This window comes from Cryptomeria japonica, chromosome 1 (assembly GCF_030272615.1).
Source record: "Cryptomeria japonica chromosome 1, Sugi_1.0, whole genome shotgun sequence".
Classification (NCBI taxonomy): domain Eukaryota; kingdom Viridiplantae; phylum Streptophyta; class Pinopsida; order Cupressales; family Cupressaceae; genus Cryptomeria; species Cryptomeria japonica.
Window position 1 is genome coordinate 663,271,345 of NC_081405.1, and position 26,041 is coordinate 663,297,385.

Sequence of the window (26,041 nt, forward strand, 5' to 3'; positions counted from 1 at the left end):
GCAATAGTTAGATAATAGTTAGTGAATAGAGAGTAGGTAGAAGGTGATTAGAATAGCAACTAGAGTAGAGTAGAGAGAGAAGGCAAAGATTGTTGCCAAGAGGTTGTTGTAAAGGACTTGTAACTTCATTGAAGAAATGGTGAAATTTATGGGTCAATTCGACAATTTGCATGGTCTTTATACTTCTCATATTTGATTTCATGTTATTAGATGAGTGGAAGAAATATGCTTGATTGATGGTGAAATTCGCATATCCATACTACTAGCAGTTTGTTGATTGCAGACTTGCCTTGTGTAGTCAACTGGAATCGTTCAGCTTAAGCTTAACTTCAATTATCGCTTCTTCATTGATATGCATCAACCTGATGGTGTCTATGCCTGCAGTGATGATTTGAACATCATAAAGCTTCCCTTCGAAGATCGCACTAGCCTTGTGGAGATGGTCCTGCGATGTCAAAACAAGACCTAGTTAGAGTTTCATCAAAGATCAATCATTGCTCCTACATTCTTAGTATTAGGATTAGATCCTCTCTTCGCCCTCATCCTTTTTCCATTTTTTCAAATCTAAGCTAGTAAGAGCCTGTGTTCCAGCAAAGCAGATCAGAAGTTCAATCATCAAATGTAAGTCCCCTTGTGATGACACAGCAATCACAACGACCACTAGTGCTTATCCACACGTAGAGACCCTATTAAAAAGAACCTTGGAGTCATCCTAATTGATCCTTTTTCGCGATATCTTCAGCAATCAGAGACTTTATTCAAGAGAGGATAAGATGCCTTTGGGTATTTTATTCTGTGTATGATTGTGTACAAAATACACGCCAACAGTCTGCTGCGGCAGTTAAAGTTGAAGAGGGTTGGATTACTGTTAAGGGAAAGCATTCAAAGACGTCCAAGCCCTCTTTTGATGTGACTCTTCGTTCCCACAGGGCCAAATTTTGAGGGCCCTTGTAGTTGGTTGTTTGGGCTGGTTTTACTGGCCCTCTCTTTGTTTGGGTTGCCTACTATCTTTTGGGGCAGTCCCTGTCTTTGTTTTTGGTTCTATCTAGCCGGGCTTTCAATGCTTTATCTTTCTTTTAATCTGATGTAAAGGGTTTCGAGGCCCCTTCAAAACCTGTTTTCACTTAATCAAAAACATAAATCATTTGTTATTGATAATGTTACATTATTCCTCAGTTTTCAATGGTCTACACCTGATTACTCCAATTTCCAATACAACATGCCATTCACCCAATGTCCCATCAAAATAACTCAAAGAAACTGTGCTAACTAGTATATACTATCAATTTTCAAACTGCAAATAGATTATATCAACTCCAAACATGAGTGGAAAGGAATAGGAGATTCATATGCAGTCAGCAACATGCAAAAGAAAGGCAGACGCTAGCAATCCAGATTTGTGCTAGGGTCAACCGTCAAACTATTTCTAGTGTTCAACCAAACCTTTCAATGGCAAAAAGTTGAACAGCGATGCTGTCATTTACAAGCAAAATCTATAAATGACAAAAATAAATAAAATGATTCCCATGATTATTGAATCACTGAGGCAAAAATGTCTAGTAGCTAAGGTCAGTCATACATAAAATTCTTGATAGCATCTAGTGTACATACAACTATCACTCCAATCATTGGCACTTATTACCACATGGCACAATTGCTCTTAAAGACATTTTACCAAAAAAATCTGAGCAAGTTAAGACTTGGAATAAAAATTGCCTTATCTGGCTAGAAAATTCAATTGAGGAAATTTCTATTCCCTATCTTTTGAGATGAATTGGACTCCATATCAACAATAATAAATAACATTCTTGTGCACATGAGATTCTAGTTATCATTAAACCTTTCACCTTTTACACTGCTGCTAAAGGATGTTTTTGTAAAGCAGCAAACGGTTAAAAAGTGGGAACCCATTGAACTTATTCATGCTTGCAAGAAGGACTTCTTAGTTAACATAGAAAACATCCCACAGCTTCAGTTGGGCATCTAAAAACTAGAGTTTTGAAACAAGTATATTTTCAATGTGATAGAAATCCTTGTCGATAGTTGTAATATTGTTACAAGTAAAGAAAACAACAAAATTCCCCCAACTTTTTATTTCAAAGCTGCCACTGCTCAAATTCCCCCAACTTTTTATTTCAAAGCTGCCACTACTCAAATTCCCCCAACTTCTTATATCATGTAAGCTGTTCGATTTTGTTCCATTTGTACTGAAACATTAAGGCAATCAAAATGGAATTCCTTCATGCATGAAATTCCCTTTTCTTCAATGAATCACACAAAAATCTTTATAGGCTATAGAAATGCTAATCTTCAAAAAGGATCTGTGCAGTTATGAACCTTAAGGCAACCTGCTCCTGCATGCATCCTTTGATTTGCTATATATTATGTCTGACAACTTGCTAGTAATGTGAGTTGACCACCAAGGTAGTCATTACAGCCTGATCTTTCTATGGACAACAGAATAAAGTTGATACTCATAGTGCCTGAAAAATAAATAAAAAGTATCACTGCAATTCTTGCCTCATCCTATTTAGACTTTATCCATGTCAAAGACGATGCTATTACATTACTCAATCTGAAGATGGTCCACGTTGACTCAACTGCACATTACAAATCAAACATATATGATAATTAGCATTATGCTACAAGAACCATAAACTGAAGTTATTGGCGAGTTATGAATTCCAACGAAACAAGAAAGGTTCACCAGTTACAACGTACACCTAAAAGAAGCTTTAATCAAAAAATGGAAAAATTAAATCTCACTTTGAGAGCATGATTTTGATTCTGGAAAAATTTTGCACAAATTATTGTATAAACAGCATTGAATGCAATTAAAAATAAATAAAAATATATAAAACTTTGGGAGATACTAAATTTGGCTGATAAATTTGCAATGGTTTGGTAAGCATCATTGCATCCAAGATTTTTTTTTATAAGACTACATTTTCCATGTTGCTTTTTTATTCTCCCTCATATCACTTATAATTATAGCACCTCAAATGCCTTGTGAAAAGATGTAAGGTGTGAATGGTGTGTAAGCCATTGTCAAATTCATGTCATATTTCAGTCGGCAGTTTATCTCAACCCCGTACTAACAAAATCTAGTGACTCTATTTATATATAATATACTCATAGCGTAGCCGAATTGGATGGCACTGCTATACCCAGACCGGTACCATATCCCACATGCCCAAGTGACTATGCAAGATTCCTTCTCATCCAAGAAGGATGGAATGGAGATATGAAAAGAGAAATTAAAAATGTAGGACAGAAAAGAGTCGGAACAAAACAATTTATTTTCTTGTTCATTTTGCATTGCCAATCTTTCCATTGACAAAATGTATAAAATTAGAGAAAAATTATGAAACTAGCACACACCATGCTACTTTCATTTGATTCAGGATTTTCTTCCTTAAACTTGAGGATGCACAAGCTCATACTAGCACTTGTATGTATAGGAGGTTCAAGGGATTCACAAAACTTAAATTCAAAACTTAAATGTATTTTAACATCTCATAATTAGCTATATAATAATTAAAATCTATATATGTTTTGACATATAATAATTGAAATCAATATATGTTTTGACATATTGTTGCATGATTCTTCATGTGAAACACCCCTTTCGGGTTATTAGATATTATTATAGTAATATGTTAGAGCTGATGGAGCATTATTATTTTAAATTAACTTAATATTTAAATTTTAGTGAACAACAAATTTGTAAACAAATAATTATAATTATAAATAAAAGTAATAGCTTAAATATTATATGGTGAAAAGTAGTGTATGTAATAACCTTAGTGATTAATATAAATAGCGGAGAAGTGAGGTAGAGTGCATAAAAATTAAGGGAGAAAGTTAAAGGCTGTTCTTGTGGACTTTGCAATAAGGTGGGCTATTTACATTGATAGATTATATAATATTATTATGTATTATATATATAACCAATGAACCACCAAAATGCGTCTCCCCCCCCAAGCCCCCCATTTTGGAGACTAGGACGTCTCGGAGATGTTGAGATGGAGACGGCACGCCCCACCGCCGAGACGTCTTAGAGACGCCCAGGCGTCGCTTGAGCATCTCAAAGACTTTCAAGCATCTCCTTTTTTTGGATGTGCCAAAAAGTGTTTTTTTTTATAATTATTTTCAGGTTATTGACAAACCCTAATCTTATGTGGGCCCCATGTATGCCTTCCAAAGCTTACAAATCCCCCTCAAATCCTCTCATTTTCTCACATTTAGTTTAATAGTTTTTTAACCAGCTAGCTGAAGAGGAGAGAAAAGAGTGTTTGAAGAAGTGAAAAGAGGCTGGTTGAGTGAGTGCAAGTGCAAGAGGAGTGACAAGGCGCAAGAAGAAGAGGAAGAAGATTCTACTTCAAGTTGGAAAGATTTTTCAAGCTCAAGGTAGGTGTTTTTTGTTTGTTTTATCTTTCGATTTTCAATTTTTTTTGTCGTTTTTTCTTTGTTTCATTTTCAAAATCAGATTTGATGTCGAATCTTGAGGGAAAAATGAAGAATGTAACATTGGGATCATTCTTCATTTTGCACTCAAGATTCAACATTAAATCTGGCTTTTTTGTTTTCAAATTTGTTAGAAACTTAAAAATAAACATTAAAAATTAAAATAGGCTGAAACTAGGCACTTATTGAGTTTATTTTTAATTTTAATTTTTGTTAAATGCAGTGTCACAATGAGCTCTCATGATATGAGTGAGGATGAGTTAGAAATGCATTCTCATAGTGGAAATGAATCAGACTATGAACCTAAGGCTGAGGGGGATGACCATGGGGTGATCCTAAAGCCCAAACTAGTTCCATGGCAAGTGCACCAGCTACTATAGATTGCCCCTCCAAAATATTGTCACAGTAAGCTAAGGGTCCTTTTGATCCTAAGTCTCCTCTCAAACAATTTGCAACAAAATTACCAGGCACAAGGACGTCAGCTAGAGGCACAAGGAAGTGGAGATGCAGATTTTGCAGTGCAGAATGGTTTGGCAGCATTATTAGAGTGCTTTTTTATTTGAGAGAAAGGTGTGGAACCATTGTGCTTTTTTGCAAAAAACTGCAAATGTACAATATAGAATTGAGATCAACAAGCTTTGAGGTGTTCCCAAGGATAGTGTGGTTGCAATGCCTACTACTTTGGCAAGTAGGACACAGGTTCAGCAAAGTCAGCCAGTTGCTTGTAGTCATACATTGCAGGTGAGATCAGGAATGATGTCAGAACCTTTGTCCACTCAGAGTGTTGTGGCCCAGTCACGAGAGGGTACAGGGAAACGCAAGCTGCCAGTGCAAAGTAACCCCATAGCTGATTTGTTCAATGTGCAGCCAAAGGATGAGGTAGATGATGCCATTGGTAAGTTCTTCTTTGCCAATGGTCCCATTTCATGTAGCTCGATCTCCTTATTATAAGGAGATGATATCAATGATGGTGAGGGTAGGACCATCATATGTGCCACTAGGTGAGAACAAATTAAGGACCTCGATCTTGGATAAGAACTATTCCAAGATCAATATTTTGATGGAGAAGATGAAGGCATGTTGGGCAGAATCTAGATGTAGCATAATTATGGATGGGTGGACGGACATTAGGCATTGTCCACTCATCAACATCATGGTTACATGTGTAGAGGGCCCATACTTTCTCAAGGCAGTTGTTTGTACAGGGCATCACAAATATGCTGATTTTCATTTGGAGGTCCTTAGGGAGGGTATTGAGGAGGTTGGGCCACAAAATGTGGTCCAAGTATTGACATATGTAGCACATGCGTGCAAAGCTGCAGGGAAACTTATTGAGGCAGCCTATAGACATATTTGGTGGACTCCATGTTGTGTGCATGCCGTGAAAAATGCACTCAAGGACATGGGGAAGATTGGGTGAATTAGAGGAGTGGTCAACGATGCGAGAGATGTGTAGATGTTTATCTGCAACCAACACACTTCACATGCACTCTTCAGGAGCTTCGTGAAGGAGTTCTTGAAACCTGTTGAGACTAGATATGCATCTTACTTCATTCTCATAGAGAAAAGGATTGAGTTGCAAGAGGCACTGCAACTCATGGTTATGACTACATATTGGAATTGGTGGGCCGAGGCCAAAACAAAGCAAGGGAGAAGGGTGAAGGAGATAGTGAAGAGTGATGTGTTTTCTAGTGAGGCAAAATACATAGTCTCCATCATTGCTCCAATTTTCCAGGTCATCAGCTATGGGTATGGGGATGCACCTACACTTGGAGAGGTGTATGAGTGCATGCTTGACCAAATGGGGGTTATTGTGTGTGAGAAGGACCCCAATTTAGCATTCTATAATGAGCACATTTGGTCAATCATTCAGCATAGATGGGTCAAGCTCAACACTCCCTTGCACATGGTTGCCTATGCATTGAATCCTAAGTGGCACCTACCTAGGCCTCGTAGAGTTAGACTGTTTCAGGATGATGAGGTGAAGGCAGGGTTCTTCAACCACATTGATAGGATGTATGATCCTAATGTTGCCAGCACGATTCACATTGAGTAGACCAAATTTGCCACTCTCAGGAGTTATAGAAATAATGCTAAGATGGATATATGAACTATGGCACAGGAGGACTTGCTTTTGTGGTGGAATTGGCATGGCCAAAACTCAAATACTACCACTCTTGCCATTCATCTACTATCTCAAGTTTCTAGTTCTTCAACTACTGAGAGGACCTGGTCTAACTATAGCTTCATCCACTCTCTTAAGAGGAAAAGACTTACCTCTAGGAGAGCAGAGAAGCTAGTGACAGTACATAGTGCTTTGCGTCGCATTGATCACAAGACACAAGTGTACAAAGAGAGTCCAACACAATGGGATGTAAAGCCAGAGGCGCCAACACAAGTTGATGAGGATGCTATGACTTCAGATGTAGGGTTGGTTGGTGTCAATTTGGTGGATCCATGAGGACTCCAGTAGTTCCAATGATGAGGAGTTTGGGGATGAGTAGAGGCCTCCCTTCACTACATTTTGTGCTTAGTCTTATTTTGATATCATGCTACTCATTGTAATCATCCTTATGATAAATTCAATATAATAGAAATCTCCAATTCAACAATTTCATTTGTCAAATTGAAATTTTTAATTTTATTTAGTATTGAAGTTGCAAGTATTTAAAATTAAGTTTCATTTGAAATGTAATTCAAAATTCGAAGATTCTTATACATCTTTTCATAACTAGTTATTCAAGTACTATATGTATATTAGCACCACCCCTTGGCACCCCCCACTGTCGTCCCCCCACCATCCCCAAACTTAGGCCCTTTGCCCCCCCGTCTCGAAACGTGGTGGAACACTATATATAACTAATAATATATAAATATTATAATTATATTATATCATGCATTATATTAATTATTATAATGTTAATATTGTAAATATAAGATAATTATATGTAATATTATTATATCTATTAATATAATATAATATATAGATATGGAAAAATATTTTTATTAGATTATAGCTTTTGATGTCGCTTTCGTAGCCTCCAGAAGCTAGGGCTTCTTGCAAACCTTCAAAGCATCCTGATATTTGGCGACATCGCACTGAGCACTGATTTACAACCTCTCGCCTCTTGTTATTTGCCTCCTCATTTCTTTTGGAATCCTTTTGAACTCTCTCAAATGGATATTGTTGCTAAGGCTGGCTCATTTTGGGCTCCAAATTTGTGTGATGCGGAACTCAAAGGCATGCAGAAACCTTCATATTCTTTTGTGACTAATCCAGATCATGTTAGGCCCCGACATGGGCTGAATAGGTTAGATCCGAAAGTTCACTAGATGGGGAATGGAAATCCCCCTATGCTAGACCGGGCACCCAATACAACACCTTAGGTTCTCCAGCCGGCTAAAACCCCTCTCAAAGTTGACTTTGGGATGGATATTTTACAGAAGGTTGATGAGAAAGTTGATATTTTTGCAAAGCATGAAGTGATTGGGAGATTTCGAGGGTTGTGGTTGAGTCTTGCAGAGCTACATAAGTGGATTTCTGACATTTGGAGGTCCATTATGGAAGGCAATTTGCAGATTTACCCTTGTGCACCGAATTCTTCATTGTGGCTTTAGACAATATAGAGGATCATCACTCCATCTGTAATTACCAATGGGATTGTGAGGAACATTTGTTAATGTTGAAACCTTGGCACCCTTCTTTTGATCCGGTTTCAAAATCTTTCTCTGAAGTTCCGACTTGGGTAAGGCTTCCAAACCAACCTCTTCAATTTTGGTTTGATTCTTGCTTCTAAACCATTGGCAATTCATTGGAAAAGTTTTTATGGGTTGATGAGGGATCCACAAATTTTTCTCACACAACATATGCTCACATTTTGGTGGATGTTGACATCTCTAAAGATCTTTTTGCTGAGATGTCACTCAAAACGAAAAATGGATTTTGGACACAAGTTGTTGACTATGAAGGTATCCCCTTTCGATGCTGCAAATGCTTCAATGATAGGCATGTTGCTGCCCATTGTTCCAAACAGAGAAAAACAATCAAGCTACATGGTAGAAAGAAGTCTCCCCACATAATTACTATGTCTGAAAGGAAGAGTCAGTTACGGAAGAAGAGACCATTGAGGTGAATCTCAAAATATCCAATTGTGATGGTGGTGGCCTGTCAAATCCAAGTAATGCATTATCCAATATGGGGCAGTTTACTCTGGGATGGGATGTGACAGTGGCAAGTCCATTGGGGATTCAAACAAGATACCGATGGAGCAAAATGAGAGCTCGGGAATGGTGCCTCTGGTTGAGAAGATTGAGTCTCCAGGGATGGAAGATAGATCCCAACCTGAGGAGTGCCTTAGTGCTAGGGCTCCAACAGAAAAATGGGGTTCAACGAAAAAGGAAGAAACGTGAGATTAAATTTAACATGTAGCTTCGCTCCCACTCTAAAAATGGAGCAATCTCCTAAATCTGTAGTGGGCCTATCTCCACTTTGTCTCCAATTTGGACTGGATGACTTTTTGTTTTGCTTCCATCACCTGTTAATGGGTGGGGTCCTTTTTTGTTGTATTTAGGGGTTTCAGGCTTTGTGTCAAGAGGTGGAATTATGTTAAGTTTGGTCATCTATTTTTATGTTGGGCCTATTAATGGGCTTTCTTGGGTTATTGGCTTGAGACCTCTGTAACAGAATGTAAAATTAGTTTTTTATTAATATCAGGGTGCAGCCCCATAATAGCTGTTATTTAACTACCACATATATATATGTGGAAAAATGTGGCCGCTTCTAATTGCTTCGAAACCTAGGGTTTCAACAAATCTACAGAAAAATGGTTGCTGCTTTAGTCATTGGCATCGCAATAGCACTACGGCGTATTCTCGTTTGGCCATGGGTTTTTGGGCCATTCTTCATATTCTTCAGTGGTCAAGGCATACAATGATGAGTAAATGGTTGAGGGATGCAAATAGTGACAGCCCTCCCCCACACAATGATGGATTGAGAGCAAAATCAATTGGGGGGAGAAGGGTGTGGAATACTATGCATAAGCAGCAAAAGAACGATGTACTGAAGCAGGAGCATGTTGATGGAGAGGGATGGATTGGTGATTTTAGCAAGGCCACCCGAGGTTTTTTCTAGGTAGAGCAAGTTGTGGAAAGACCCACGGTAAAGTAAATAGTGAAATTACTGAAAATGAAAAATATTTTGTACAGATTGGATTGATAGGACATTTCCAAGGTTCTTGGCCAAGTCTAGGACAGATGCAAAAATTGATAACAGAGTGCTGGAGCCCTATTTTGGAGGAGGAGGTGCAGATTTACCCAGGAGCTCGTGGCTTTTTTGTAGTGGTGTTTGATAATGTGCAAGATAGGAAAAGGATCCTATGTGAATACCTATGGAGTTGGGAGGAGAAGCACACACTTTTATTAAAACCATGGTACCCGACCTTCAACCTGTTGTGACCATTTCACACATCGCCCCATTGCAAATGGGGACCCCCACTTTTTTTTGCTTTCTAGGTTATTTGTGGCATCTTTAGCTATTAACCTTTCACTTGTAGGAGATGCGATGCCCCAAGTTGACAGGGAGTAATGAAGTCAGGGCTTAGGAAATGAACGATTTTGTGATGATCATTCCATTTGATCATCATCATCTTATGCCTTCAAGGTGAAGAGTCTAAGTGTTGAGTCATGAGGGTTGAGCTGATTGATGAGAGGTGTAGGCTTAGACTGCCTGAGAAGGCTTTAATAATGACTAAGTTAAGTCACAGTCAGTGACCCCCCAAAGCCCCCGTTGTGCCTTAGCTAGTAGTTAGTGACCCCTTGAAACCCCTACCGTGCCTGACACCTCAGTCAGTGACCCCTCAAAAGTCCGAACTTTTCCAATCAATGCATCCTCCAAAGTCCGCTCTCTCCCTTGCTCAGTCAATGACCTCTGCAAAGTCTGATCTAGATGAGGATGCTTTTGCCAAGCAATGAACATTTTGAAGATGAATGTTTGATATTTGATGAAGTGGAAGTGATTGAGTGAGGCTAGCAACTTTTGAGCACAGTCAGTGCCCTACCAAAGGCCCGACCTTTCTCAGCAGTGCCTGTCTAATCCACGACCTCATTTGAAGCTCAGTCAGTGCCAGGTCAAATCCCCCGCCCGAGGATGGAAGATGATGTTCAAGTTTATGATCAAGCAAATGATGAAGGGAGATCAATCCAGGGCATAAGCGTGAAATGAAGATTAAGGAAGATTAACAAGTTTGGAGACTCGATCAATGCCCCCCTGGAAGTCCGAACTTTCTCAGCCAGTGACCCCCAGAAAGTCTGAACTTTCCCAGTCAATGGGGTACCAGAAGTCTGAACTTTCTTAGCTCTCAGTCAGTGCTACCTCAAAAGTCTGAAATTCCTTGGATGACTGTCAATGCATTTTAATAACTCCGCCCAAGGTTGGATGAAAATGTATAAGTCAATGATCATGTTAGTGGTGAAGGAAAGATGAGTTCAATGAGTCAAGCAAGACAAATAAAGAAAATAAAGATCAAATGAATCATCAATGAAGTGAAAACATGATGTGATAGAGATTGGAAGTCTTTGCTTCCACTTGAAGGCCCAAAATGTGACTAAGGCATTGTCAATGCCCCACTTGAAAGTCCGGCTTAATCTAGTCAATGCCCTATTGAAACCCCAAACTTTCACAGTCAGTGCTCATTGAAAAGTCTTAACTTTTTGGGAAGTCACCTCTAATCCATGGCTTGGCAAGCTAATGAAATCAGGCATATCTCAGACTTGAAAACAGTGAAAATCAGATTTGCAAAATCAGAATCAGAATTTAAAGATGAAAATCAGAGATCCAACAAAGGGGAATCATTTACAAATTTAAAGAATGAAGTTGTTCTCTTCTATATCTTGATCAAGGTTTGTCTGTTTTTCAGGTTATGATGGCTAGAGGAGGAGATTCAAGCTATGAAAAACTTAGCAACAAGTGATGAGGATCAGCTCCAAGATGAAGGCTCATCAGCTCACCTTCAACATCAAGATCACGCCATTGGAGACCTTAGCATCTGAAGGAGGGTCTAAGATATTGCAACACTCCAAGTCTCAAAGCTCATGCAAGGCAGCGGATAGGATGACATCCATCAAAGGAAGGACACTGTAAAGCAAGTATAGGGTGTAGCATCAAAGGAAGTCAACACATATACTTCGCTTTTTCAAAATTGCACTTCAAGCTAAGGAGGTATATGCAACGTGAGGATGTCAGCTTGCTTCATGAAGAGAGATTTCATCACATAGAAGTGTTCCAAGTTCAAGAAAGCACAAGATTCACAAGAGCAAGCATGAGACTGCACGTGCTAAAGGAAGAAGATTTTCACAATCTTGAATTTCCTCCGGAAATCCAAGAATCAATGCCAGTACATTAAGAGATTTTCCGATGAATGAAGAAGAAGAGGATGCAAAGGTGATCAAGACGAGTTAGTTGCAGACGAGTTAATCAAAGTCAGCAAGATAATGCAATTTGGAGATGTCTCCTACCTTCATCTCATTCACTGCAGATGCTTGGATAATGTTGAGTATCAAGGCATATGCCTCATTCATTCACCTACCCTCGTGATGAGTTACAAAGATAAACAAGCTAAGGTGGTGTCATCGCTTATCCAATCATACTATTTGAAGCTAAGGCATCCATATTCAATGTACTTAACTCATCCAGTGAGGCAGATAACTGCTACATGTGGGCACAAAATCCGATGTACCTATCCTCGTATCATTGGTCGAAAATTCAAAGGACATGTGTCCCAATTTCTTGTAATTTTATTATTGGTCAAGCATTAAATGCTTTGTAATGGGTGTAACAAACCCTAATTAGGTTTTCTATCTTTCAATCTTGGCCATTGATGTGGATTTGATCATGGCCCTTCATTGTAATCAAAGCACTATATAAGGCTCCACTTCTTCATTTGAAAAAGGTGAATAGTGAATAGTTGATATATGATAGATAGCAGATAGCTAGAGTATTGTAGGAAGAGAAGGCAAAGATTGTTGCCAAGACATTGTTGTAACCAGCATATTTATTTCATTGAAGATATAGTGAACTTTATGTGTTGATTCAGCAATTTGAATGGTCTCTACTTCTCATTTAATTTTCATGTTGTTTAGATGAATGGAAGAACTTTGTGCATGATCAATGGTGAAATTCGTAAATCCATACTACCAACACCTTGCTGATTATAAAGTGTCTTGTGTAGTCAATTGCATCCATCTTAGCCAAGCTTAACTAAAATTGCTACTTCTTCATTGATATGCATCGTCTTGATGGTGTCTATGCTCGTGGTAGTGATTTGAACATCATACGCTTACCTTAGGAGATTGCACTAAACTTTGCGAAGTTGTGTTTTGCATGGCAAAGCAAAGTCTAGTTGAGTTTCACCAAAGATTGTCCATTGCTCTTACATTCCTAGGATTAGAGTAGCTTACTAAACCCTATCCTTTTTTTCCTTTTTTTCAATTAAGTAAAGTAAATTTCCACGGTCCAGTGACATTCAAGCATTCAAGATTCCACATAAGTCCACCTTGTGATTCCAGCAATATCCAAAGAAACGGGACTCGGACTCGGCAAGGCCGACTCGGACTTGGACTCGGGACTCGACGTCAGACTCGGCTGGACTCAGGATAGTGAAAAACTCAAGAAATTTAGAGATTTTTAAATATTTAAAACTTGTTTCAGACACCCTTTATTGAAAACACCTTAAAGACACAATAACATCATCAAACTCGGCTCATTTGATTACATACACAAGTATACATCAATCACATAAGCATAAACGCAAATTGTAGCTGAAGAAAATAACAAACATAGATATATAAATATTGTCAAATGTATACAATATTACAAAACTCATGGAATAAAAAATCCATGTCATCATATTATCATCATCAAATGTTTCATACAAATACCAAAGGTAAATACAACTACAAGTCTATGGCTCAGAGGAGCCTGCACCCTCCGGCCCCGACCCCCTGCGAAGGCGTCTAAGGTAGGTCCTAGATGATTCGACTGCCATAGCCGCTCCTCGTGACACCATGCCATGCTCACCAACATCAGGAACATTCGCGTCACTATCTGCCTCTGAATCTCCTGTTTGTGCTCGTGCTCTCCGCTCCTCCTCTGCCATGGCTATAGTCTCAACCTCTATATCTACCTGGTCGATCCAATCAGTGTCAAACTCGGAGGTTAAATTTTCTCTACTTCTATCGACGCAGTTTCCCCCATATTTTTCAACGAAAGTTTGGGGGCAGCGCCCCCAAGGTGGGGTCAAGGGGCATCGCCCCTTGCGCGCTCCCTGTCGCGATACAGGGCGAGGTCGAGGGGCAGCGCCCCACGAGGCCAAAAAAACTTATTACAAGTCTGAATTAGGGTTTCTTTGAGAGTCTTCCTTAGGGCCTGGTTTTGCTCTTGTTGCTAATTGGGTCTTTCTTGGTGAGTATCATTCTTGAAGGTCCGAGCTAGGTCAAGTTGGTGAGTGATAAAGTCTGGAATGTCAACCTGATCTTCAAATGCCCTGAAATTTGGCTAAGTCTGGAATGTCTTGATCCTGAAATTTGACTAAGTCTGGAAAACTGAAGAATCCTCCAAAAACTAGATTTTGCAATATAACTCCTGGAGGCCCGAAACCACTCTCAAACATCTTGACAGTATATATGGAATTTCTTTCTTATACTTAAATGTTATATTCCATAAAATAATCCTGACGGAGAGACCAAAATGTCAAATTTCGCTCCTGACCCTTCCAAAAAAACTTATTACTTTTAAAAAAAAACTTTTTAAAATGTTTTTTTTTGTCATTTTATTAACCCAACCAGTAGCCGAGTCTGGGGCTCAGGACTCGCCGAGTCTGGCGATTTTGAGCCAAACTCGCCAACTCGGCGAGTCTGGCCAGTTTACTCCCCAGACTCAAACGAGTCCGAGTTCGAGTCCCTAGGACTCGCCAAGCATGACTTGTACTCGGACTCGCCGAGTCTAGGCAAGTCCGAGCGAGTCCCGTTTCTCTGGCAATATCACATCAAACAACTGAGACTAACCAAGAGCATGTCAAGACTTGACATTTAGAACCTTGGAGTCATCCCATTTGATCACGCAGTTTAGCACTTGGGAGGATTTTGTTCAAAAGAGGATAGAATACTTAGTATTTTATTTTGTGTTCCATTGTGCATAAAACACACATCAACACAACCCTACCACTAAATCATTTGATAAGATTCCAATCTGGGTAAGGCTTCCTAACCTCCCTTTGCAATACTAGTTTAAATCTTGTTTTGAAGCTGTAAGGAACACTTTGGACAGATTTTTGGGGGTGGATGAAGGTTCCTTAGATTTTTTGCATACTACCTATGCTCGCATCGATGTAGAGATGGATCTGAGGAATGCCCTTTTGACAAACGTAGCATTGAAATCCACAAGGGAATTTGGATCCAGATGGTGGATTATGAAGGTATTTATTTCAAATGGAAAAAATGCTACCAAATGGGGCATATAGCAGCTAACTATGACAAACAGAAACAGAATATGCAAGAATCTTGGTGGAAGGATGTCACCCCCTTTCATTATATGGTGGAGAAATCTATGGATAATGCGCAAAAGGATGTTGCCAAAATGGAAGTGGGTAAAACTAAAGAGAATAAGAAGAGAGTGGTTTCATCCAAAGATTAAAAAATCCTCAAAAAATCATTTGACTTGCGATTTCTCACGAGTCAAACATGCCCCCGATTAAATCACGCAAAAAAACGGCATGATTTTTTAGTCACTTATACATTGTTTTGACCTGCAATTATAACTGGTCATTTTCGCACGAGAGAAAAGGCATGTGGACGGGAGTAAAATCCGACTGGTCTGCATTTTGTGACTCGTCTACAGCCAACTCGCAAACGTAGCGGGAGTAAAAAACAACTAGTCTACTCCGCATTTCATTATTGGGATAGTCCACTATCCACACTCCACACGTGTTACTTGTTTAAACGCTAAAGGTGATTTTAATTTTTTAGAGTTTGCAAAAACCATCAATCTACATTTCTAGTAGAAGTTGCATCAATTGTGATTGTTTGAATCAGGCTTGCAAAACTCGGCGAGCAATTCAAAAACTCGCGAGTAATCGCGATCCATAATGCCGCGCGAGTTAATCGCGGAAATACTCGGGCCAATTTTTTTATATACTCGCCGCAATTTTTTTGGCAAATAATCGCCGTTAATGGCCAAAACCCGCCCGAAACGCGGCACAAAATGCGAGAAAAAGGCGACTTAAGTCGCAGGCAAAAAAAAAACCGAAGTCTTTATTCCATTTCGCGGCTCGCGCGACTCCGGAAGGCAAAAAACGCCACGCGATTTGCATAGGGTTTGCATTTGCACGCACGACCAGGTATCTTTTTGTATTGTTTTATTTCGAATACACAGTCATTTTGACTGTGTAATACACAGTCATTTGAAATGACTGTGTATTACACAGTCAAAATGACTGTATTGTTTGCATTTGCACGCAAGACCAGGTATCTTTTTGTATTGTTTTATTTCGAATGACTAAGACTGTGTAATACACAGTCATTTGAAAATGACTGTGTATTACACAGTCTTAGTCATTTCAAATGACTGTGTATTACACAGTCACAGTCATTTCAAATGACTGTGTAATACACAATCATTAGTAATTACAATTTCAGTCATTTGAAATGACTGTGTATTACACAGTCATCAGTCATTTGAAATGACTGTGTATTACACAGTCACAGTCATTTCAAAATGACTGTGTAATACACAGTCATTTCAAAATGACTGTGTATTACACAGTCACAGTCATTTCAAATGACTGTGTAATACACAGTCATTTCAAATTTTCAAATGACTGTGTATTACACAGTCATCATTACACAATCATAGTCATTTCAATTTTCAAATGACTGTGTAATACACAGTCATTTCAAATTTTCAAATGACTGTGTATTACACAGTCACAGTCATTTCAAATTTCAAATGACTGTGTAATACACAATCATTTCAAATTTTCAAATGACTGTGTATTACACAGTCACAGTCATTTCAAATGACTGTGTATTACATAGTCATCATTACACAGTCACAGTCATTTCAAATGACTGTGTAATACACATTCATTTTCAAATGACTGTGTATTACACAGTCATCAGTCATTTGAAATGACTGTGTAATACACAGTCATTACAGTCATTTCAAAATTTCAAATGACTGATGACTGTGTAATACACAGTCATTTTCAAATGACTGATGACTGTGTAATACAGAGTCATTTTCAAATTTTGAAATGACTGTGTAATACAGTCATTTTCAAATGACTGATGACTGTGTAATACATTAATCATTAATGTACATTGTAATTAATGACTGTGTATTACACAGTCAATTGTGAAATACTCATAGTCATTTGAAATGACTGTCAACTGTGTAATGTCAATGTGTATTAAAGTATTTCATTTAAATTTAAATTTGAAGTTAAAAACTTAAAAAAATACACAACCAATTAAAAATTTTAATTTTAGAGAGTCATCTATTAATAGATGACTGTAAATAAAATACATTTATACAGTCATTGTAATTTTTGGATGTTTGTGATTTTTTTTGGTAACAATGTTATTTATCTCTAAATGTTGCCTCTCTTTTGCTAGGTTCTTTTCCACATCTTTTTGAAAGAAAATGGATTCAGCTTCTACAATTAAAGTTGGTGGCAAAAAGAGAGACCCTTGTTGGAAACATGGGAGACCAGGTCCAAAACGAGGAGATGTTTTTTGCAACCATTGCAAAAAAATTGTAAAAGGTGGCATTAATAGGTTCAAATATCACCTTGCAAAAATTCAATGCCGAGATACCACAAGCTGTACGGAATGTACTGAAGAGGCTACGAGAGATGCAATAGCAACGCTTGAAGCATATGATCAAAGGAAGGCAACAAAAAAGAGAACAGCAGAGGCAATGGCAGCCCCAAGGGCAGATTTGAGTTCCATGGGGTCACATACAGATGTGGGGACATCTGGTTCTTCCCTTGGGCCACGGATACGAGCAAAGGGAACTTTGGACAGCAACATGGAAAACTTCTTTATTCCACGTAACACACCTGGTGCACAACCTGGATTGCTTGGCACTGCATGGAATAAAGAGGCTCACCAACAAGCCAAGGTGGCGTGTGCTAGATTTTTTATCTACAACGATGTTCCGTTCAATGCTATTTCTAGTCCATCTTGGGACCAATTGGTCACCGCGTTGACTGTGGCAGGTAAGGGGTTCAAATCCCCAAGCCGTTACGAGGTAAGTGGACCGTTATTGCAGGATGAGGTCCAAAACACTCATGCATTAGTGGAAGAGCAAAGGACTATTTGGGAAAAGAATGGCTGCACCATTCTTTCTGATGGATGGACAGATGGTAGGAACAGGACACTCATCAACTTTCTAGTTGCTTCAGGAGGACAGTTAGTATTTTTAAAATCAATTGATGCCTCCAATGAAGTAAAGAATGCGGAGACCTTGTGCAACATGTTGGATGAAGTGGTGATGGATGTGGGAGTGCAGAATGTCATCCAAGTTGTGACTGATAATGCAGCTGCATATGTGGCAGCCGGCAAACTTCTAATGGCTAGACATCCGACATTATTTTGGAGCCCTTGTGCTGCCCATTGTCTTGACTTGCTCCTTGAGGACATAGGGAAACTAAGTTGGGTAAAGAAAGTGGTTGAAGATGGAAGGAATATCACCAAATACATCTACAATCACACATGGGTCCTGAATCTTATGAGAGAGCACACTGAAGGTAAGGATCTTGTGCGGTCGGGGGTCACACGCTTTGCTACCAATTTCCTCACCTTGCAGAGCATACTTGCTACATTGCCCAACCTGAAGCGGATGTTCGTGAGTGAAAGATGGTTGGGGAGTCCTTATGCTACAAAGCCTGAAGCAGAGAAGGTTGTGATTGCCATTTTTGATACTAATTTTGCCAAGATAGTGGAGGAGATCATCAAGGTAAGTTTTGAAACTTTAATTGATGATTTATTATTTAATTTTCTAATATTTCAATCTGCTGATTTTGTTAGATTTTTTATATCTAGGTGTCGGAACCGTTGGTGAGGGTGCTACGAATGGTGGATGGGGATCATAACTCCATGGGGTATCTATATGAGGCCATGGATAAGGCCAAAGAGGCGATTCAACACTTGTATGGGTCAAACAAGACCAAGTATGAACCCATATGGCGCATAATTGATCGAAGGTGGAACCATCAACTTCACCAACATATTCATGCTGCTGCCTACTTCTTGAATCCCAAGTTTTTTTACTCTCCGAGTTTCAGAGCAGATGCAGAGGTTAGAATTGGCCTTGACACATGCATTCGGAGATTAGTTGATGATGAGATCCTTCGAGACCTGATACTTGATGAGTTGCAGAGTTATAAGGCGGCCTTAGGGGAATTGTTTTCTTCACCTGATTGCAAACATAGGAGAGCCACCTTACGACCAGGTAAAAAAAAACATATGTTTAATTTTTACCATTTATTTCTCTCTTTAAGATTATTGAAATCTTTACAAGTTATAAATCACATTTTGTATCCTTGCAGATTTGTGGTGGGAAGATTATGGTGCCACAACACCTAATCTTCAAAAGCTTGCCATCCGCATATTATCACAGCCTTGTAGTGCTTCTGGTTGTGAGCGCAACTGGAGTGTTTTTGAGAACATCCACACAAAAAAGCGCAATAGGTTGACTCAACAACGCTTGAATGATCTTGTCTATGTGCGGTACAACATTCGATTACATGAGAAGAAGGTGCTAGGGCAAGATTCACATGAAGCACTTGACTTGGATGACATTGATCCATATGCAGCAGAATGGGTTGCTTCTCCTGATGATGTTGATAATGATTTGGATCCATTCCTTACTAATGAGCAGCTGAGTGAGTTGGAGAGGGCAGGAGAGGAATGGGATGCGGAAGTGGCAGCACGTGAGGAGGAGCAGGAGGTTGATCATGCAGCAGAGGCACCTGTTAGTGTTGAGGATGTTGCCACTACTTCAGCACCACCCATCCAGCGGCCACAATCTGTTTTGAGCTTTAGTCCTAGATGCAATTTATGATTTCTTATTTTCATTGATACCAAACTTTGAACTTGATATGTAATCAGAATTTCAGAGGTTCTTGTTTTGTGGTCTATGACTCTATAACTCTATGAGACTGTCACTATGATACGTTGATATGTATTGAACTCTTATACATATGTTGCACTTGGTTTTTGGTTTATGCTATGATACTTGCATTTGTTGCTATGTATTACCAAAAAAATTTGATTTATATATCATGGAAATCATATATGTTATACAAATTTGGTGTAAATGTGTGTTTTTGAATTATATATAAAAAAAAAATGTATTTTCAAATGTTCGATAAAGTTGCCGAGTTTTGCCGAGTTTTTTGCCGAGTTTTGGCGAGTCCCGAGTTTTTAAAATTTTTTGGCCTTGCCGAGTTATTGCAAAATCCGAGTTTTTCATCTATGGTTTGAATAATCAAACTTCAATGCTTCATTTAGAACGCCTTTAAACAGTTACCTCGATTATACCAATTTGACTCCCTACAAGATAAGGTTGTGAAAAGTTTAAAATTTTACCCTTTTTACTGTTTTTTTTTTTTAAGAAAATTTTGAGAAATTATATATTTTCAAATGTTCAATAAATTTGCCGATTTTTTCCCGATTTTAAATTTTTTTTGTTGCAAAAGAGTTATTGCCGAGTAAGAGTTTTTCATCTTTGGTTTCATCAATGGCCACAAGGGGGTCAATGGAAAATAACAATGCCAACATTAATGCTGGTTGCTGCTCTGCTATAGATAATGATACTGGTCATGCTAATGTGCAAAAGACAAAGGATAGGGAGAGGTTATCAAAACCTTGTAGGGAGGTGCAAGGTGAAACAAAGCAGAAAGGTATTGAAGCAATGAAGGGGAAGAGGGAGGAGAGAGATTTGAAGGAACCCTCATTAAACAACATAGGGTTCAAACGAAAAAGATGTAGGAAGTAGCAGAGTTGGAGGATGGATGGAAAGGGGTGAAGGGGAAGAGAGATAAAAGGCAAAGCAGGAGGAACCTTGCAACATGTTGCACCGATCACTTATCGAGATGAATCAAAATGATGTTGTAATCTACTGACCTGTTAATGGGTCTTACCATTTTGATACTTTGTTTTTATGCGGAGGTGGCTCCCTATTTGTAGCCCCACCTCGTTTAAGCTAGGCTTAAAACTCGAGTTTATTCCTTTTACCGATCAAAATTAATAAATAATATAATATATAATAATAATTATTATTAAATTAATATAATTTAATTTATCAATATTATAATACACATATAACAATTAATAATATTATCTAGCAAGTTTGTGGATGGCTGCTTTGAGTCTTCCCACCCTTGGGGCGATTTCAAATTCTGTGTCTGGCGCTTCAAGTCCCTCTGGCCCCATCGGTCCTATTGTGGATCTTGGTGGCTTATCCTCCGACGTGGGAAGCTTGCATGCTTCCTCCCCTCTGGGTGTGGCTGCGAATCTTGATTCGTCCCAACCCTGTGCCTCTGGTGTGGCTCTATCTGCTGGGCAGAGGCAGTTGGATTCGAAAGCACGATTTCAGCAAGGTTTGAAGAGATGGAAGTTCGACAGAGGGTTTATTCCCATTTATAATGCTATCACTATTAAGCTGAAAGTGGAGAGGGAAGAGGAAATAGACTACAATGTTTATGTTTTTTCTACTCATGGTGTTATCTGCCGGTTTAGAGGTTTTTGGCCTCGCTTCCCTTAGCTACATGCCTGGATTTCAGAACATTGGGAGCCTTGCATTACTGGTAAAGTTCAGATTTATCCTATGGCTAAAGGGTTTTTTATAGCTAAGTTTGATATTGCTAAGGATAGAGACATTATTTTAGCTGGGAGGACAAATTCATGTTGATGATTAAACCTTTGCATGTGGATTTTAATCCCTCTTCTAAAACTTTTAACAAGATACTGATTTGAGTTCAACTGCCTAATCTTCCCCTTCATCTCTGGGCTGATCCTCTTTTGGAGGAAGTGGGTGATGCCCTTGGTGATTTTTTGATGGTGGATGACGAATCTTCTGATATTCTTCACTCCACCTTTGCCCGTATTCTGGTTGAAATGGATGTCTCAAAAAGGCTGCCTGCTGAGATTGTGCTCAAATCTTCTAAGGGTTGCTGGGTTCAATCTTTGGAATATGAGGGGTTACCTTTTCGGTGTAGAAGATGTTTTAAAACAGGTCATGCAGCTGCACAATGCAGATTAGACAAAAAGACTATGGCGGCTTCGTGGTGGAAAGGGGCTTCTGAACAACACTATACGATTGAGAAAAAATCTGAGCAAAAAATAAGTTTTTCTCAGGTGGTTGCTTTGGATTCACAGGGTGTTGCGGAATCCCCTCTAGTGAATGTTGACGCGGCATCTTTGGATATCTCAAAGGGAGGGAATGTTGATGCAGAGAAGGTTGTACATGGTGTTTCCCCAAATGCGAGTGGGATAGTGCCCCAGGTTGTTATGTCTTGTGATAGTGTTCTTGCTATCAATCTTGGAGAATCTTCTGATGTTGGGAGGAAAGCTTTTGATTCCTCTGATAGGATGATTACTCTTTCTGCTGGTTCTCCTTCTCTGCTTGATGGTGGACTTTCGCTGGCTTGGCATGACAAGGCAGCTCAAGTGGAGGAGGGCTGGATTACTGTTAAGGGTAAGAAAGCTAAGCCTTCAAACCCTCTTTTGATATGACTCTCTGTTCCCACATGAGTAGTGCAAAGTGTAAATCTTGACGGTTTTTGGTTGGGGGAGCCTTGGTTGGATTTTCTGGTCTTTCTCTAGTTTTGGTTTAGGTTGTGGGAGCCTACTATTAAAACCCATGTCTTTGTTTTTGGGAACTCTTTCCTTGGTTCGCTTTGTCTCTGCCCCATCGGTATCACATTGTATTTGTCTTCTATGGGGCTGTTTTGTTGTTGTGATCGGTTTGGGCTTAATGTTTTGTTAAGTCTAAACGGATCTTCTTTTGTAAAGGGTTTTGGGTCTCTTCAAAACCTATTTTTGCCTTAATCCAAAAACAATTAATAATATTATTATATTATCGTTATGATATTATTAATTTAAATTAATATTACATTATTATATCATCTTATGTTATTAACTTTATATTATATTATAGTATTATTAAATTTTGATATTATTCATATAATAATATGATTATAATATTATCTTCTTATTATATTGTCTTATATTATCTTTATTATAATACACATAACAATTAATGTATTATATTTTAATATTAATTATTATAATAATATCATTATGATATTATTATAATAAATAATATTATATTATTATTATACTATATTATATTATTATAATTATTAATTTTATTCTTATATTACTGTAATTAATATTATATTATATTATTAATACAATGTAAATATTAAGTTAAAAAATTAGTTTACAAAACCATTCAAATATATTTAGGGTTAACACATGGATAACATGTAAACAACAAATAATTTCAAATTTAAACCAAAGCTGCCATAGAAATATCAATCGAGAATGATAACGCTTGGTCAAAATTATTAGTGTGCAAGAGTGGATATACTTGGAAATGTCTATCCAGCCAACCAAAAAGCAATCCATATGAAGGAGGACGCTTAAACCTTTTTTTTTTTTAACTTTTCTTTATGAATTGCTTTTTAGTGGTTGGATAGCCACAGGTGATATACTTCTCGAGTAATATGCTTTTTGGTGGTGGACGGATCTTTGTACTTATTAGTATTAAGTTCATGAAGGAACTAGAATTTAGCATTTCATCCCCTCTTCAAGTGGCTAGATAGTTAGGCCCACTACATGTGACTTAAAGCCACCCATGTGAGCAATTTAGTTTATATGGAATGTGACAACTTTTCTGATCGCACAGAAATTATTTACCAGCAACATGTTTCTGGTGTGAGACAATTTTTTCAATCGCGAACTTTATCACTGGGGAAGCCTATTGGCTAACTAAGTGCCAGTTGACTCGTCTGGAAAATATTTTACCTTGCACAGCTTATGAATAGGTTTGTCATCTAATGCACAAGAATCCATAAGAAAATCTTCTGTCCAAGTTACACACAAGCAACTTACAAGTCGAGTCATCAGACTATATTGCAAGTTACTCGGCAAGTCTTGCCTGCGAGATTGCTCTAAATCAGCAAGTATCTCTGAAAACTTGGCAGATAAAACAACACACTGGAAGATATTAAAAAATTTAAAATATTTGGTATTTTGTCATTTTCTCTACAGTGATTGCAATCTCAATGGATGGAATTGATTGTGGACTGACTGAGAGTGCGATTGGAAGAACTTATTGATGATTGGAGTACATTTGGACAGGAATTTCTTTTGTTTTTTATTTTTATTTTTTAAATTTCAATTTCAAAGCAATGAAAACTCTGCTGTTATGCTGCTGATTTTTTTTGTTCTTTCCAACCCTGCTGTTATGTCACAGAATCTACAGCATGCAATGAGACATTCTGGCAGAAAGGACCCTACCATGAAAGGAAGAATGGCACACCAGCTGCAATCAAGGGCATGGTAACCTGCAATTACTGTGGGTTTAACATGAAAGGAGGTATCAATCAATCGAAATACTGCCTTGCTCAAATATCTCACTAGGATGTCCAATTGTGAAGCCAAGTAGAGTAAGAGGAACGAATGCCCTACTTTCTAGTTATGATGAGAAGAAAATTGAATAAAAGAGCACAAGGGAACTAGTTGCATTGGTGATGAACTTCATTGCCACCCCTGAATCATCTGGAAATTCTCTTCTTGGATCACAGATTTGACATTCCTCCACTAAGGAGAGTTCAAGCCATCTAAATTCCCCACCTAATTTATTTGTTCCTCACAATGTTCTAGGTGGACAACCTTCACTCGACAGTATTGCTTGGGACCAAGAGAAAACCCTAAGGTGAGGATAGCAGCTGCAAATGTTCAGTACTACAATAAATTATAATTTATAATTTAATGTGGCAAATAGCCCAGTTTGAGATATGTTGGTACATTAAAAATGCACTAGTCATTGCTAGTGCAGGGATTAAAACACCAATTTCACATGGTTTCAGTCACTCATTGTTAGAGGAATCTGTCAAAAATACATGGCTAGTAGATAAGATGCATAAAATGGATTCAGCATTTTATTGGATGGGTGGATACATGTCAAGAAAAAGACCCTGAAACTTTTTAGTGGCTTTCATTGGCACATTTGTGTTTTTGAAGTCCACAGATGTCTCACACAAAGTCAAGAATGTGGAAACTTGGTGCAATCAATTGGACAGGGTGATCCAAGAGGTTAAGGTGGATAATGTTGTCCAAATTCTCATGGGGAGTTCAATTCATACGTATCCACAAGGAGACTTATTAAAGAGAGGCATCCCGCCATTTCAGGAAGCCCTTGTACTGCCCATTGCCTAGAATTAATACTCAAGGAAATTACAAAAATCGGATGGACCTGAAGTGTGGTTAAAGATGCTAAAAACCTTAACAAATTTATCTACAACTGTACTTGGGTACTGTTGTGATGTTTTCACACATCGCCCCATTGCAAATGATAACCCCCATTTTTTCACTTTTTAGGGTAGTTGTTTTGCTTAGGTTGTCTTAATTTAGCACTAGTTCCCTAGTTTTAGCCTTTGCTAGTGAGGGAGAAATGTGGTCAATAGGATCAAAATGTTGAAAGGATGTTAAAATTGTTAAAATGATCCTAAGTGTCAAGTTGCCTTATAGTTTTAATTTTGCCTTGAAATGTAAGCGAAAATGATAAAAATGTTGCCAACTAATGCAAATTTTGTGCAAAAATGTTTAAAAGACCCTATAGGAGTTGTTTTTTCACTCCTAGGAGGTGAAATAAGTTAAAAATGCACAAAGTCCCGATGGATTCCTATTTTCCACCCTTCAAATTTTGAGAAAATGTTAAAAGTCCTGATGGAAATAGAATTTCCACTGCATAAAATGGTAAAATTGGATAAGTTTGGATTTTTGGAGTGTGAAAATCAACTTAGTCCCAATGGAAAATATTTTTCCACCAAGAAATTAAGGCATAAAATAAAAAATCCCACTGGGAGGCATTTTTCCACTCAGTTATAAAGATGAAAATGGCCAAAGTCCCGATGGAGCATGATTTTCCACTCCATTTTGAGCATGAAAGTGTTGATTTAATGTTAAGGATGATGAAAGTCCTGGTGGAGGTTGTTTTCCCACTCCGGGATAGAGTTTGCAAGTGATTGTGGAAAGTCCAATGACTTAAGAATTTCAACTCAGGAAAAAAGAGGTGTCCCGATGGAGGTCGTTTTTTCCACTGGGTCAATTAAAGTGAATTGCATCAAGGAACTGAGTCCTGATGACCCACATTTTTTCCACTTGAAGGTAAAAGGTGTTAAGGAATCTGGACCAGCGATATAGAAGATAACAGCTTGATAATATTTAGGAAGGATGGACTTTAATGAGATCACTGCAATGAATATGTTTTCCTCCACTGCGTATC

At 38.3% G+C, this 26,041-nt stretch overlaps 1 protein-coding gene across 2 annotated transcripts in view; it reads right to left on the minus strand.

The window, feature by feature from the left end:
* Positions 1-1,786: 1,786 nt before the first annotated feature.
* Positions 1,787-26,041, minus strand: part of LOC131071977 (uncharacterized) — a 54,782-nt gene continuing 30,527 nt past the window's right edge. The window contains exons 4-5 of one of the 2 annotated variants that reach the window (XM_058007972.2): positions 2,566-2,600; positions 1,787-2,483 (exon numbers count right to left, since the gene is read on the minus strand). In XM_058007972.2, coding sequence (XP_057863955.2) covers positions 2,571-2,600 — 30 coding nt within the window. In that variant the 3' untranslated portion in view covers positions 1,787-2,483; positions 2,566-2,570. Of the gene's footprint in view, positions 2,601-26,041 lie in introns of both variants that reach the window. The other variant, XM_058007971.2, reaches the window with a different exon arrangement.